At 44.2% G+C, this 15,211-nt stretch overlaps 2 protein-coding genes across 2 annotated transcripts; one reads left to right on the forward strand and one right to left on the reverse strand.

Annotated features, from left to right (window-relative positions):
• Positions 1-809: 809 nt before the first annotated feature.
• On the reverse strand, positions 810-3,463 carry LOC108036651 (N-acetylglucosamine-1-phosphotransferase subunits alpha/beta). Its single transcript, XM_017112931.3, has 3 exons — positions 3,281-3,463; positions 1,795-3,215; positions 810-1,733 (listed from the first exon to the last, which is right to left on the reverse strand). The coding sequence occupies exons 1-3, from the start codon at positions 3,369-3,371 to the stop codon at positions 1,245-1,247; spliced, it is 2,001 nt and encodes a 666-aa protein (XP_016968420.1). The 5' UTR covers positions 3,372-3,463; the 3' UTR covers positions 810-1,244.
• Positions 3,464-3,877: 414 nt separating this feature from the next.
• LOC108036650 (V-type proton ATPase subunit S1) lies at positions 3,878-5,990 on the forward strand. Its single transcript, XM_017112930.3, has 5 exons — positions 3,878-4,014; positions 4,105-4,207; positions 4,270-4,372; positions 4,436-4,697; positions 4,759-5,990. Exons 2-5 carry the CDS (start codon positions 4,122-4,124, stop codon positions 5,451-5,453), a joined length of 1,146 nt encoding a protein of 381 aa, XP_016968419.1. The 5' UTR covers positions 3,878-4,014; positions 4,105-4,121; the 3' UTR covers positions 5,454-5,990.
• The last annotated feature ends 9,221 nt before the right edge of the window (positions 5,991-15,211 follow it).

A 15,211-nucleotide genomic window follows, 5' to 3' on the forward strand; every position in this document is an offset into this window, starting at 1 on the left:
ATCGAAGGACTCGAAAGGGAACGGGGAACTCCCGCTGAGCCACTTCGATATTGTAATTTGACCCATGATATTCCGGCCAGTGGGGTAAAAAACGGCGGACGCAATTTATGCCGCAGCATCCGGCTCGGTTACACCCACTATTTCCCCCATCCTCTCGAGCTTTTCATGAGTTGGCGAAATAAAACGGCAAATCCCATGAATGCGGAATAATAAAAAAACCAAGATGTTCCTCGCAAAAAGAGCAAATCATCATCATATGCACCCGACATTGGGGAGCTATTGCCATCGTACTGGCTCGTGCCACGCCCCCAAAAGGGGACCAAGGAGACCGAGGAGACCCGTGTCAGTCTGGACTCGCTCCAGTTCCGCCCACCGACTTCCGGGCCGCAAAGTGCGGAGTCTGGGTTTTTTGTGGCCACAATTTCAGGGGAGAGCTGGGCATGGGTGGCACCCGTCGTCCGTAATTACAAACCACCCACTGGCCCCTGGCCGTAAGCGTAAAAAACGGGGCGAAAATGTGATGACGTAGTTAGAGTGTTTGCGAGCCACCAGTGAATTGTTTGGCAACGCCCACCGCTCAGCGGGTGGTCAAATTTTGCGGCAATCATCGACGCGCCAGGGAGCCCGTGGTCCAAGCTCCGGAACCGATGCTAAGTGCTGCCAGCAATCTGTAGTTTTGGACAGCAGCCAACCAACAAACATAAAAAAAACTAATTTAATAAAGCGTCTATGGGCGAATGTTTCCTAGTTCCAGGGCAGAGGAAATGAATAGGAAATACATTTTGCTTAGAAGGAAAACATTCCTATACTTCATTTGGGATTTACACCATCAATTTGATATATTTATATAAAAAATGTTCTTTAAACGATCATAAGTTCGACTTATAGTACGTATAATTCAACTAAAAGAAACTAGCTCTTTGTCTTCTTCGAAAACTCGGTAGAAGGACAATATCAAACAAAGATTTGCACTTGGCATAATAAACTTAAATATTTTGAAATTCAACCTAAAACAGTTCGACTGCTGAACAACAAAAAGATTCTACAAAATTTCACTAGGCACTCACACTTAACGACTAATCTTAAATGTAGCCTCTAGCATGCACCTAAAGAACTAGAAAAATAGCCTTACGCATGGCCTACAACTAGATTTGACTATGATCGCTTGCAGAAATGGCCAATATACATAAATGTTCACAACATATCACAACATTGCGGAAGAGAGAATTTCTAAAATACGAAGTCTACAAGCGCTGCACACAGCGCCTCACAAACTTGGCCTTGTGGTGGCACATAAAGCGCAGCAGAAAGATGACCAGGAGTAGACTCACTCCGTACCCGATCACCAGGACGGCGCGCTTCCTTCGCTTCCAGCGCTGATAGTCCCGCCAGGATGCGTACCGATTGCGGAATTGCGGTGGCAGCTCGAACTTGCTGCGTCGCGGGAAAAAGGACAGGTAGAAATCCTCCAGTAGGTGGCGAACCATCGCGTTGTCTTCCCGCCTACTAGCGTCCATGTTGTCATTGATGCAGTTGAACTTCCGCGGATTCCGGCGCAAACGGTCTAGGGATTCCACCACATCAGTTAGGTTCGAGGAGAGCATCATGAAGTTGCTGTGCGAAATTCGCTTGGGGCTGACATGGAAGTGATATTTGGGTCGCACAGCAAAGTTAGCCGCCAAAGCTTCAGCCAGAAGTGAACATCGCACTACCAAATTCCTTGTGATGGTGGGCTATTGAAATAGGATTAAACTTATAAAGGGGTTCTGAGAGATCTAATTGTTGTATACCAACCAAATTGGAATCCTCGTATCGCTCGTAGACCAGGGTAGAGTGCTCGACTGTATCAGCTTTTATATTCACGCCCAGACTCCTAGTGCAATTGTGGATTACCTCCTCGAAGTAGCGCATGGCTGACCAGTCCAGTGGCGGCGGATAAATGCGTGTGAGGAAAGTGCGCACCTCCCTATCCGACCAGGTGGCCGAGCCATCGGTGTCGAACTCATCGAATATCTCCTCCACACCCTTCACCTGTGTTTCGCTCATTAGAAAGGAGTAGTAAGCAAAGGCGTACTGCAGATCTGTGGCGGATCGAAAGCGCTGACGGGCAGTGCTCTGAACTTGGTGGCGGAAACGTTGCTGCATGTCCTCCATAATATCCTTGTCGATCAGGAAGCCCACGTGCGCCAGGACATGACGTGCCTTGAAGCCATAGACTCGATTAAGCAACATATTGGTGGCAATTAGCGAGTGAGAGTAGACGTTGGTAGATGATTGGAATTCCTCGCTGGGAGCTGTATTCCGTTGGGTAGTTGGTGGCTCGGAGCTAGTCGCTTCCACTTCGGGATTCAGCGACATCAGTTTGGCCCTGTTAAAGCGCTCCACGATCCGGCGGAGTTCTTTGAGAGTGGACACATTACGGTGGCGCATAACATCCTTGAAGTTGGCCGAGCTGCTCTTGAACAGCTTCTGAAGGCCCACGTGGGGGAAGCGATGGACAGGAGTTTTTGGTGCAGCAACCGGTTCTACTTCGAGCACCTCCTGGCTTTGCGGCAAGGCATGGGCCCCGTCTGCTGACTCCGTTTCGCTACAATCTCCTCCATCAAACTGGCAGGCATCGATGTTGCAGTGCCGATCGCAGGCTCCATCTCCGATGTAGGTCCACGGGCAGTCCAAGGCGCAATCGGGTACCATCCAGGCCTGGTACACGCGTACTCCCTCCGCCTCGGTGTACAGATCCTCTGGATAGAGCGGTGCGCCCAGGAATATGTCGTCGTTGAGGTAGAGAAACCTCTTGGACAGCTTTGGTATGCGATGCAGGAATGTCTCGATGGCCGAGCTGGAGAAGGTGGGCAGCTGGGCGGGATCGGGGGCCAGCACTTCGTGTGGCACCACCGTGACCCTTTCGTAGCTGAGATCCAGCCAATTGGGAATCTGACCATTGGTCACTATGTAGACGTGCCGGATCCAATTGGCGTGCTTTTCCAGCGATCGCAGGGAGTAGCGCAGCTCGTTCTTGTCATCGAACCGCGAGGGATCGTATTTTAAGTCGAATCGCCGGATGTCCTCAATGAATTGGGGATCCGAGCCGTTGACCCAAGTGTAAACAGCATCAATGGCGCTGCACGAGCTGCTAGAGTGACCGCTGCTGTCGTTTTCTGAGGCGAAGAGATAGCTGACACCCAACCAAATTACCAGGCATAGTCCTCCGAACCCTGTAAATTAGTAAACGTTAATTTAGTTAAGTAATAGATGTTTGGGTATGTAGGGGGCAACTCACCCAAGAGCAGCTGCAGCTTCCTGCGGGACTTCAGTCGCAATTGTTCGATGACACGCCGCATCCTTCGCGGCCAGCGGCGACGCAGGCGCATCCTCAGGTCCTTAAATGGCACATTTCATTCATTATTCCCGCAGAAAAATCATAACAAAAAATTTTGTTTTTCCTCGTGGTGCAGTGTGACCGTGGAGTAGTTATGAAAAACACCACTAAAACTAAGGCTAAGGGTAATAATATCAAAATAAACAAATCAGATAGTAGTACAAATTGTGACTTGTAAAATATATAGCATTTAAAATAAAACTAATTTTAATAATTAAAAGAAATAGTTAAATCAATTTCCCTGAATTTGTTAAAATCAACAGGCGGATCTTCGGAACTGGTTCAGTACACTTCCACTGGAAAGGTTTGTGTCCAAGCTAAGTGAGCACCAAGGGCCCCAACCTAATTTAAAATATGAAGTACTTTAATTGTTATTAATTTAATGTAATTTAGATTGGAATTCATAAATGTTAATATCATAAAACCGAGCATAAATTACCATATATGTGCTATTTGTTTTTCCAGTATATTTTTTAATCCCATTCCTTCTCCGCCTCTTGACAACCCTGCGGTCAGCTGGTGCGCATCACATGACCGTCATAAGGTTTTTTTCTCACTGGAATAGGCGACGTCGTGCAAGGCAAAGCGAAAATTTTCACCACCATTTTTCGTTTGTAGTTTCAGTTCACTTTTCGGTTGGTTTCTAGTGCTCTTGCGTTCTCCTTGGTTCTTAACTTATGCGTTCTTTGTTTTCCTTTGTTTCTGTGCCCGTAACACCCACTAAGTAAGCGGATCCAGCGCGATGTTGTGGAAATCGCTGATTGCGTTGTGCGTCATTGGGGCCGCCTTGGCGGAGCAAACGCCCGTCTTTCTGTGGGGAGCCAACAGGTGGGTTTGTTTAGCTATCCACCAGTTGAATGTGTTCCTAATCGTAGTCCCTTCTGCGGCAGTGTGGCGAAGCCCTCCCTGAAGACGGTGCCCCAGGCGGAGTTCGCCGAGCAGTTGGCTGCGCTGCTGGAAGATCACATGGTCGTGGCCTTCGAGGAAAATGGCGTAAGTGCTTGATTGCTCATGGTGTCTTTGAGAGATAACTTTAACTGCGTAACCCGAATACAGCTGAGCAACAAGGACTTCCTGTGCTCCAACTCGCAGTCGCAGTCCTGCTACGCCCAGCTGCAGGGAGTGAGCCCCAAGACCTACTACACCAGCGTGGAGAACCCCTCGGAGGCCTTGCGTTCCGTGGCCGCCAAGCGGGAGCACAACTCCATTGATGCCAGCGGCAAGCTGTCCACGCCGGCCAAGTGCTCTGTGGGCACGGCCCTCTTCGTGAGCTTCGAGGACGCCACCGAGAGCCGCGAGTCCAGCCTGGAGTCACATGGTGGGTGATCATCAGCAGAAAGCAGTCAATGTGACACACTTAATTTACAAACCACTTTCAGACGCCGCCATCGCCGCTATCAGCAAGCAGTTCGATTGCAAGGTGGCATATCTCTACCTGGCCGCTCCCTCCACCGCCCCCGTGGTGCAGCGTCGCAGCCGCCGTGAAACGGCCGCCACCAGCGGTGGAACCATTTGGCACGCTGGCAACCAGTTTCAGATCTTCTACACCGACCTGCTCTACAACGGCAACAAAGTCGATGTCACCGGTATTAAGGTCACCAACTCCTCCACTCCCGCTACCAAGTTCTCCGTTGAGCTGGCCACTAGTGACCCCACCAAGCCAATCACCTTTGACGTTACTTATAATGGTGGCTACTTTACCGTGAGCAACCTGGCCTACGACGGCAGCAACTTCCGATCCAGCGACGTGAACGCCCCCACCACGTTCTCCTACTCGTGCGGCAACCTCACCCTCGACTCAACGGCCGTGGATAACAGGTACAACACCCTGAGCTTCAAGTCCCTGCAGCTGCAGGCTCCCTTCGATGCTACCTACAAGGATAACTTTGCCTTCGGCGATTCCTGGGACTGCGTGGGCTTCGTGACGCCCGGCATCCTGATGGGTCTGTTCGTGGTCGCTCTGCTACTGGTCATCATGTTCGTCGGCGTCTGCTGGATGATGGACATCAACACGATGGACCGCTTCGACGATCCCAAGGGCAAGACCATCACCATCAACGCCGCCGCCGAATAAAGTGCGGCTGGCTTCATTAGTTCACACCTTATTTGATTGTTCAATGCGCACTCAATATTCATTCCTTTATTCCTTCAGTCTATCCACATGTATTTGTAAACGAATCAATACTTAATACCATACCCACATAACACATAACCGGGAAATTAGTCCTCACAATTTGTATCGTATCTGTAATTTTCGCCGGCAAAGCCCAGTTTACGTTCAGCATCAATAGCGTGGCTGGTCCTTGTCGCCGAAAATTGTCTGAGGTTTTGCTTGCAGCGACTTGGCATCCAGTATTTCATTTAGCATAGCTCCTAAATGTTGTAAATCGAAGGAATCCTAAAAGACGCACATGTGTGTGTGTACGAAGTTGTGTGTGCGTGTGTGCCCATGGGCAGTAAATCTAATCTTGAATGTATCTAAGTTTTTTATAGTTTCTTGGCGCAAATATGCGAGACTAATTTATGCCTCTGTATGATAGTTTGTCATGTGTGCAACCCTCCTGGTCGCAGGCCCAACGAAAATAAAGTTTTTTTTCAATTGTGTTACAAATGAAGGTTTTTACTGGCGATAGGCCGAAGGCTCGATGCCCTTTTTTGGACTAGTAAGCTTTAAGATGACAGTTTTTGGAAGACATTTCTGTTTTTTATCTTTTGAAATCACTGAAAATGCATAATATTTCTTTGTGTAAACTTAGCTAGTTTAATTATTTTTACTTTAAAACGTAGCCCGTAAGATTCCGCTTTCGACTGGCATTCAAATAGTTGATAACAACTTTTCGTGTAGCTTGTTTTGGAAACAATTTCAATTGAATTCCCTGGTCTTGTTGGGTGGAAAAAGTCATGGAAACAAATCAAAAGTTAAATGGAAATTTATTGAGTTGCATCGACGGGATTTTGCGAGGCAGATACACCGCTTTTCGGTCGGAACTACAAGTTGAAAGTTTGCAACTGAAACTGCTGCAAAAGGAAACCCATTTCCCGTTTGCCGGGCTTTCATTAAGTTGCTTAGCTGAAGTGGCAAAAAGCATTGTTTATGACATTTTAATCTCTTGTTTATCCGCTTGACTCTTCCACTTGCCTGCGAGTGCAAAGTGGAAAGCTGCAGCAGCCGCCTCCGCCTGGTCAAGGCGTGCGTAAAATAAACTCCCCGGCAGACAGCGCAAAAAAGTATGCTACGTTGGTGGGTGGCTGTGGTATAGGGGTTAGGGGTTACGGGCTACGGATCCATGGGTGCTCCAGTGGGTAGGTGGCTGTGCTCTCTGAGCCAAGAGGACACAGTCGACTGCACTGCGAGTGGCTGGCAGGCGCTTAACGTTTTTGTTGCATTAGAAACAGGTCAGTGCGTCATGCACACAAATGAGCATATGACCCAACTGGAGCGCAGTGCCTCGGTGCAGCGGGTCCACCAAAAACTTGTGCCAAGTGGGGTCCCGGGAGCCGTTGGCAATCCATTGGATCGCGGGGCGGACGGCATCCGGTTCGGGGGTCCGAGGAAACAGTAATTATGCATAAGTCAACACGCGGCATTCGTAATGAACTCCACTCAAAGCGGAACGAGCTCTTTGCGGACTCGCAGCCAGGGCGCAAGAGTTCGCAAAGTTTTTGGCAGCCGAAAATGTCGCCAACTTGCCAAGCTGCCGAAAGTTTTGGTCCAGCCCCATAAGCAGCCTCCAGCTCAAGTTCTCCATGTGCCTGTAAGTATGGCATGTGGAAATTGCCACGGATGTGGGCAACAATTTAGCAGCCTTGGCATGGGAAGTTGCTTCTAGTTCTCTATACAAAAAAAACAGGGCGAATATAAAGCAAGTTATCTCTTATTATATCTTTTATATAATTATGATAACAAACTATTTCCTACACTTCAAACCACATACATTTAATTGGTCATAAAAAGTTGTACTTATTTTTTCTCCATTTTATAACATATAGTATTTAAAGAAATGTCATTAAACAAAATAATTTTGAAAATATATATATTATGTTGATATAGACGTAAAAATCTCCTTTAGGATGTTAAAATTTATAAAAAAAATTGATAACTAAATTCAAGTTCAGTATTTGTTTTTAAATTTTAAAGATTCCTATAAAATATATGTATATATTTTGTTGACCCCAGCTGTGTGAACTTCTGTGCAAGTGGGGTTCTTAACCCTGCCGAACGTTGGACCTTCCTGCTGGGAGGACCCCTGGGGCCAAAGTGTCGCCCTCTCCCCGCCGGCAGCCACAGGCCGTAATAAACCCAGCGGTCTACAAATTGCAGCATTAGACAGGCACAAACAGCAGTGGGAATGGGCTGTGAGCAGTGTGGAGTGGCCAACTTAGGAGAAACCCATGTCCATGTGCTGTTCGTCTGCCAGGATAAGGACGACGACCGCACGACTGGCAGTACTAAATGCACCCAATGCAGTTTGAAAAGTTGGGCCCGTTTGCTGTCATTAAGCTGAGCCACAGTGCGAATCATTAGGCACAGGCTCAGCCGGAGGGGGAGGAGCTGGGCGATGGGAACTGGAAGCTGGGATCTGGGATCTGGGATCTGGGTTCCGGGTTCCAGGGGCTTAAGCCAAAGCCAAAAACAATAAAATCGCTGGCGGGCGAGCGGCTTGAACCAAAGTTAATGATGGTATTTGTCCAGCCCGCGGGAGTTGTCGTCACCCATCTGCCACCCGTTTCTGGTACTTATCTCCACTAAGTGGATGTGGAGACCCTTTGGAGGTTGCGGGGCATGATTAACTAATAAGTACGCCCTGCCGGAATGGGGTGAGGACGGTTCCTCAAAGGGGCTTTTGAGCAGAGCGCTCTAATGAAGTCATTTGTGCCGCTGTGTTGAATGGCATTTCAGGTTTGAAGTCAGAGGTTTGAGGATTTCACCGCAAGCTCTATATTTAAATCTGAACTTTTAAAATCTGAACTCATATGTAATAACACCTTGGCTCAAAGGGGTTAGCGTGAGAAAGTACTGATGATAAGAACGATTTTTAATTATTACTTAATGTATAATTGGTTCCACTTTTATTTACTTCTCTGTTATTATTGGTTATTGTTTATACGACTTTTTTATATTTCAAATCTAATTATATTGATATACTGTTCTAAGAAACGTAATTAAAAATAAAAGATTTGTAACATTTAAAATATAAAATGATGCTTAATATTTTGTCTTTTTGCAAGCTTTATATATAGTAATTACTTGAGACTATAAATATTTGTTTTGTCTTAAAAATTAGGCCTTTGAAATAACATTCTAAAGACTGTTTTAAATAATCACTTTTATTCCCTATTTCCGATTTCTACCCGCCTGTTAAACGATTAAAATGTGATGGATTTTGGGCCAAGTTGTCGTCTCCTGACCACTTTCCTCAGCGCCAACCCACAGACCACCCATTAACCTTTAAACCGACAAATCACTCCGAAATGCCGAACCAGTTGACCTCAAATTAAGCCCAATCCAGTTGGCAGCACAGATAGAGAATTTCGATTTCTGGCCCGGAGTGTTGGAGCTCGTGCAGCGCACATCCCACATCGAAATGGTCAGTGGGCGGGTGGACAGACATTAATTAGTTGTCATTTTTAACAATTGAGCGTGACGAGGGAAACGAGACGTTGGCAAACACCGGATTTCTGTGTTTCTGCCTCTCCGCCGGGCGTTTGCAAATTAACTGGTAAGAGCCCTTCTCCTCCGGGGAAGGGGTTGCGGAGAAGATAAGGACTGGGTTTCGGTTCGAGTTAAACCAGAAGCCGTGACAATTGACAAATGATGTTGGCGCCATGTGACGTGTGACAGATAAGTGCCGAAAAAGGTTTGCAACTTTGGTCGTCTGTCATTTATAATATTGATGCCCGGATGCTGGGCTGGAGTCCCCAGCAAATTAAAGCTGCTGCCCCCAGTTAACCAGCGGTCCGGCAATTAGGCAACAGCTCAGCCATAATGTCATGCAAAAGGATTAGAGACTGCAGGAACGTACCCAACTTAAGAGCTCAAAGCTCCGGCTTAGGGTGTAATCCGGAGCGTGTAATTCCACCGCTGACCTGCTTCCAGTCGCCACCTGAGGAGGCGGGGCCAGAAATTAATTAGTCCATGAGGGGTCAGGTGGCGACGGGGGTGGGAGCAGTTCGCAAACCTAGGTGACAGGCTCAATTACAGGTCTCCGGCCTTAGGAAAAAGTGCAGTGGAATTTTCTGGTTTTAATTTAATAGGGGAAAGGTGAAGTAAGAAAGTAGTGGACCAGAAAAGTTCATCAAGTATAGTTCGTCTTTAGAAATAAATATTATTCTTTAATTTCAGTTTTCATACAAATTGTAATTATAATATAAGTTTCTGAAATGTAATGAATCAAAAATTACGTAATAGGGTCAAGAACTTATTAAGGGGGACAATATCCAAAGATTTTACATAAGAGAGTTAGATTGATAGTAAGATATGTAAATAATTAGATAGAAAGATAGATAGATAGATATATGGTTAGATAGATAAATAGATAGATAGATACATAGATAGGTAGATACATAGATGGGTAGGTAGATAGATAGACAGATAGATAGATTGATAGATAGGTGGATAGATAGATATATAGATCGATAGATAGATAGATAGATAAATATTCATTAATAGATGTGTTATAGAACTACTATTTTATAACGTTTTTTTGTACGAAGAACCGCATTTATTTAATGATAAAGAACTGTGGTACAAGGAAAAATACTGTCAAAACTAGAAGCTGTGTATCTTGAACATGTATTGATGTTATCCCACGGGTAGTATCTATTTACGCACAAAGAGGAGCGGAATTAATTCAAATTTGGGATACTACAAGGCCCGGGTGTAAACATTTGCCAATGCAAAGCCGATTAGCTTGCCGCCTTGTAAGACAAGCCAAACACGCGAGAGGATAAAGGGGACGTACTCATCAGCAAGTGCAAATAAATCGCACTGGCAGCTGAATGGAGATATATCTACGAGCTACACCAGTCGAAGGCAAGCAGATCAAGTGCATTTTTATGTAAATCCATTGTGTGGCAAAGTGAAAATGCGTAGAAAAGGCGACACGAGGGAGATTTGCATAGAACCGCTTTCGATTTCCATTCGGGGGCTATGGGAATGGAAAGAGCGTTGTATTTACATCTCGTCTCGCAGGCTCCTTTGTGCCCCCCGACTTTATTGATTGAGTGAGCAGCAGCAGCAGCAGGCACATGTGTTTGCAAATCATATTCAATATTTTGTTTGTTCTTCCCAAGCAGCCCTTTCAACGGAGCCCCTATGTATACATATCGGGAGAGTTGGTAACCGATGCCTCCTGCAATTGTTATGGTACTTTTGATTGCATTTGGCCCACTGACTTGCTTTCCACTCGCTGCCCACGGACATTGTTGGCCCGAAATTGAAGCCAACTTTTGCACAACTTAATCATGGAGCAGGGGCTCAGGCCAGGGGCCAAGGACCCAAGATGCAGGGGTTCGAGCAGCAGCTTGGGCCATCTGTCTGGCAGGCAGGCCACATTTGTTGAGCTCGTACCTTTTCGTGTTGCCACAATGTTGCCGCAAAAGTTTTCACATTAAAACCGTTTCATGCCGGCAAATTGAGAAATGAGTTAGCTGCACTCCCAAGGGGCGGAGCGGCTCGGCCCCGAAAAGCAAAAGTTCAAAATTGTGAAAGTGCCGGAAATTCACTTTGTTTGCCTGTCTAATATCTTTGGCAGTCCTTAAGTAAATAATCAAATTTCACAATTTCTAGGTAATCAATTGCTGTATTGTTGCAAAAACTGGAATGGGAAACTTTTTTAAGTCAGTACAAAAAGGAAAATTCATTTCAATTTGAATATCTCCTCCCTAAATTGAATTAAACCAATACAAAAAGGTAATAAAAACGAACAGCAAAATGCCATAAAAAATATTGTTTAACTTATAAAATGTACATATGTCATTTAATTAGTTTGCATGCCATATCTTATGATTAATGATAATTTAAAATAGCTCACAGTATGGCAAATGTACAATTTTTCATTAGGATGCTGCATTAAAGAAAAATAATTTTTGCATGTATAACCATTTATCTTTTGTTTAACTTTCAGATGTCAAGCTTCAATATTTAACTGAATTGTTTTTTATTTTTGCATAAACAAATGGTGATTCGAACGTTTTGCATTTCTGATATTTAAATAAATATCGCAGTGTCAACGAGTCTTTGTTGTTAAATAAGCGGAACTCGTAATTGAACCGTTTTTACGATTCTGTGAAATGAAATTAAGTCAACATTGATTGGCAAATATTGAAAGTGAGTCAAAAAGGCAGGCTTTTTATTTAAATTGTAGTTGAAATATAATTCAACTACCCAAGGACCTATCACAGTGGAAATACCTTTTCAATGGACAAGATAGCCTGTAGTATTTGTGGCACTTGGGGTGCCATAGTTACCAACTAGTTATCTCGGTTGAGGGCCTCGGAGGTGTGGACTTATGAGGGCAAACAAGTTTTGCCACTTGAAATTGTTGATGTCTCACCTGTCGGCCGGCTGTGTCGAGCATTTTGTATTGTGCATAAACTATAGTATTTTGCAGCTTTGCAACTTTATAAAGCCCACACTCTCAAGTGAACTGCTGCCGCCTTGTCAGCTTTGTTCGGCTTTTCCCATCGCCCTTGTATGGCTGCCTGGGAAATGCTGCTCTCACATTTTCCGCTCGCTTTCCCAGTCGCACACAACACCATTGTCGTTATTCTCATATTATTTTCTTTTTCTGCCGGAGTGACCAAGTCATGGGGCTCCTACGGCTGCTACCTTTTGTTGGCGCTGTGAGCTTGTTCATGCTGCTCAATTTCAGTTAAGAGATAATATTTTTATGACATCACTTTTCTTTTTCATTATTTATTCGCCCATCGTTGCTGCCGCTGTTGCTGCTGCCGTTTCCTCGACAACCCGCTGCAGATGATGAGCAACGACATCGCCTCGGGAGTTTATAAACTTTATGTTTATTGAAGCCATAAATTGGTAGTGCATATGGCTCTGTAGACTCGCAACTGCTTCCCTTATGCCACGCACTCTTACCCTAGTGCCACGCGGCGTATACGCGATATTACGACTTGCAGCCTGAAATATGGGAGTTAAATATGATAGATCCGTTGGGATGTATCTTTTTTGTATCTTAGTCGCTAGTTCTTTATAAATTGCTAGATAAATTTCCACCAGTAGTTGATGAGATTTAATGTTAGACCACCTTTTTTTACGCATTTTAGAAAAAGATAGTTCAAAGCGAATTTTGTATGGTTTTTTAACTATATCTTATAAAATGTTCTAAAACAGGATATGAAAAGTTATTTTAAACTAAAGTTTTAAGAGTATGTTTTGAAATGCAATTCAAAAGCCATGTTACAGTTTTCTTTACAAAGCTCAAATCTGTCTAAATTGAGAAAGGAAAAAGGCAATTAAATTCAAATTTAATATTTAAAGCAGAGCTCAAACTCTGTGCACTCTTCTAATAGGCCTAACTGCCCAACAATTGAATTAGCCCGAATGGCCACACATATTTCTGTGCGAATGCACAGACGCACCGAAAGTAACCAAATTAAATCGGAAAATCTGCAAACTACCATAAAGGGATCCCATTAAAATACACTAAAAACCCATTAAATTCAAATAAAATCCAATTCAACAATTTTTTGTGTGCGTTTAATACCATAAATCAGGAAAATTTCCCAGACACACAGGCTCGGGGAAACTCTTCCATTCGCACAGACCAGCAGACATTCGCACACACACTGGCAAGTGGGGACAAATCCTTGGCTAAGCTGCTACTACCAAAAGCCAAACAATGCGAATTGTGCGTCGGTTTTTGCCCAGAACTTTTGGGATGTGGTATTCTAGGGATACATTGGACTAGAAAATAGTTGTAATAACTATTTAAAATTCTTTGTGTTTAAGTAATTGTCATAAAACGGCTTGCTACTCCTATAAAAACTAACAAGTTTCTATTAAATACTCATAAGTCTTCAAGAGGTATCTCCAAAGTCCAATCCCAAGATCCCCTATCCAGTTGCTTGTGTTTGGCAACATGTAAATGCCCAATTTTGATGTTGTTGCCTCTTGGTGTTTTGTTTTGCGGTTTCAAACCATTTAAATTCCGCACATTAATGCCATTCGGAGGCCACTCGATCCGCCCCCTAATCTTTCCCCTTTACAGCCCCATTCAATGGGCAATAAAATCGGAAAATTCCGCACGCATACAAATCTCGTTGTCAGATTTGTTTGGGATTGTCCTGGACAACGAACATATCCTGTTTTGACAGAGGAAACAAATTTTGTCAGACTCCAACCGCTTGAGCGATGGGTTTGATAAATGCACCCGTACACATTTGGAGGGGGAATAGAAATTCATTTTAAATTTAGCACGTATAGTAGATTTTAAAGCTGCAGTCTAAACAGAAAAAAGTTTGTGTTTATATAGATTTTTGTATTTAATGTAAATTTAAATTTCAATACACTAAAGACCAGTTTCTAAAAAATGAGATAAATTTCAAAAAATTTAAGACCAGTATCTAGAAAATGAGATATATCTGTATTCTTTATTTGATATATTATTTATTCAATATTTACAATAAGGCATAATAGTTAGAAATATATTGAATTATACAAGTACATTGCATGTTGTGGAGGATTTGAAAGGTAGCTTTTAGCTCTGGGCCTTTTACCTTATAACTCATTTCCGTTGGTCGAAAACAAGTCTGATTGCATCTGTTGCAAGAGGATGTTGTTATATTTTTCTGTGCAACACTATCCTGGCAGCACAAAGTAAGCCTGCAGGACAGAATCGTGCGGCAGCTTAGACAATTCCAAGAGCTGAGGGGGTATTATTTTCTTTGAGGTATTTCCAGGTGCCAAAACACAGAGAAACCTGTTTGCGAATGCGAACACATGTAGCCTGCCACTCCACCGGAAGCTGTCATAAAAACGGAAAAACAGCAGGCGAGCTCTGGAGCGGCAAGTGCATCTGCTTCTGTTCGGGCTGCTTCTTCGACTCCTGCTCCACCTCCATCTCCATCTCCGGACCTCCAACTGCTCCTCCTCCGACTTGCTTCCACCGACAGCCAGACAGATATATTGTCGGCCTTACCCGGTGCAAACACTCTCTGCCAGCCATCGAGTGCGGCCACAATAAAAGTGAAAAGCGCACTCTGGCCATTGGCAAATGCCATAAACGTGCTGGTCTCCGGGGCCCGGCTGTCGGTTACCATACTGCCCGAAAATGCAACTGCAACTTGGTAGGTAGTTTCGCCAGCTTTCGGTGGTGCCGGGACACATGTAGGTACGAGTGTACGACTGGCAGCCTCCTCCACTTTGGCCAAGCCATGAATAATGGCCAGGAATCGGAGCGGCAGCACCGGCGGCTGCTTATTGTGTGAATTATTTGCGCTATGTGTATTAAACTGCAGCTCAAGCTAATGCAGCGTCAGGCTCTGTGGGCCCATTCCCCTTTTCTATGTGGCTGCACTGAAGAATATTGCCTAAAAAACGTATTTATATACTATATATTTTTCATGATCCATATAAATACAAATATTCCTTTTATAATTTGTTTTAACAGTTTAGGTCACATAGATTAAGAATACTAATTTTAGTTTGGATGTATCGAAACCAGCATCTTCGCTAGATATCTACATATAAAATCTTTACTTTATTCTATAATTAAAGTTTCTTTTTTAATAGAGAAAATTATTATATATTAGAAGCTTTGATGTGTTATTATGTGTTTTGCAACTCTAGTTTATTATTTGTGTCGCCTGCTT

This window comes from Drosophila biarmipes, chromosome 2R (genome assembly GCF_025231255.1).
Source record: "Drosophila biarmipes strain raj3 chromosome 2R, RU_DBia_V1.1, whole genome shotgun sequence".
NCBI lineage: Eukaryota > Metazoa > Arthropoda > Insecta > Diptera > Drosophilidae > Drosophila > Drosophila biarmipes.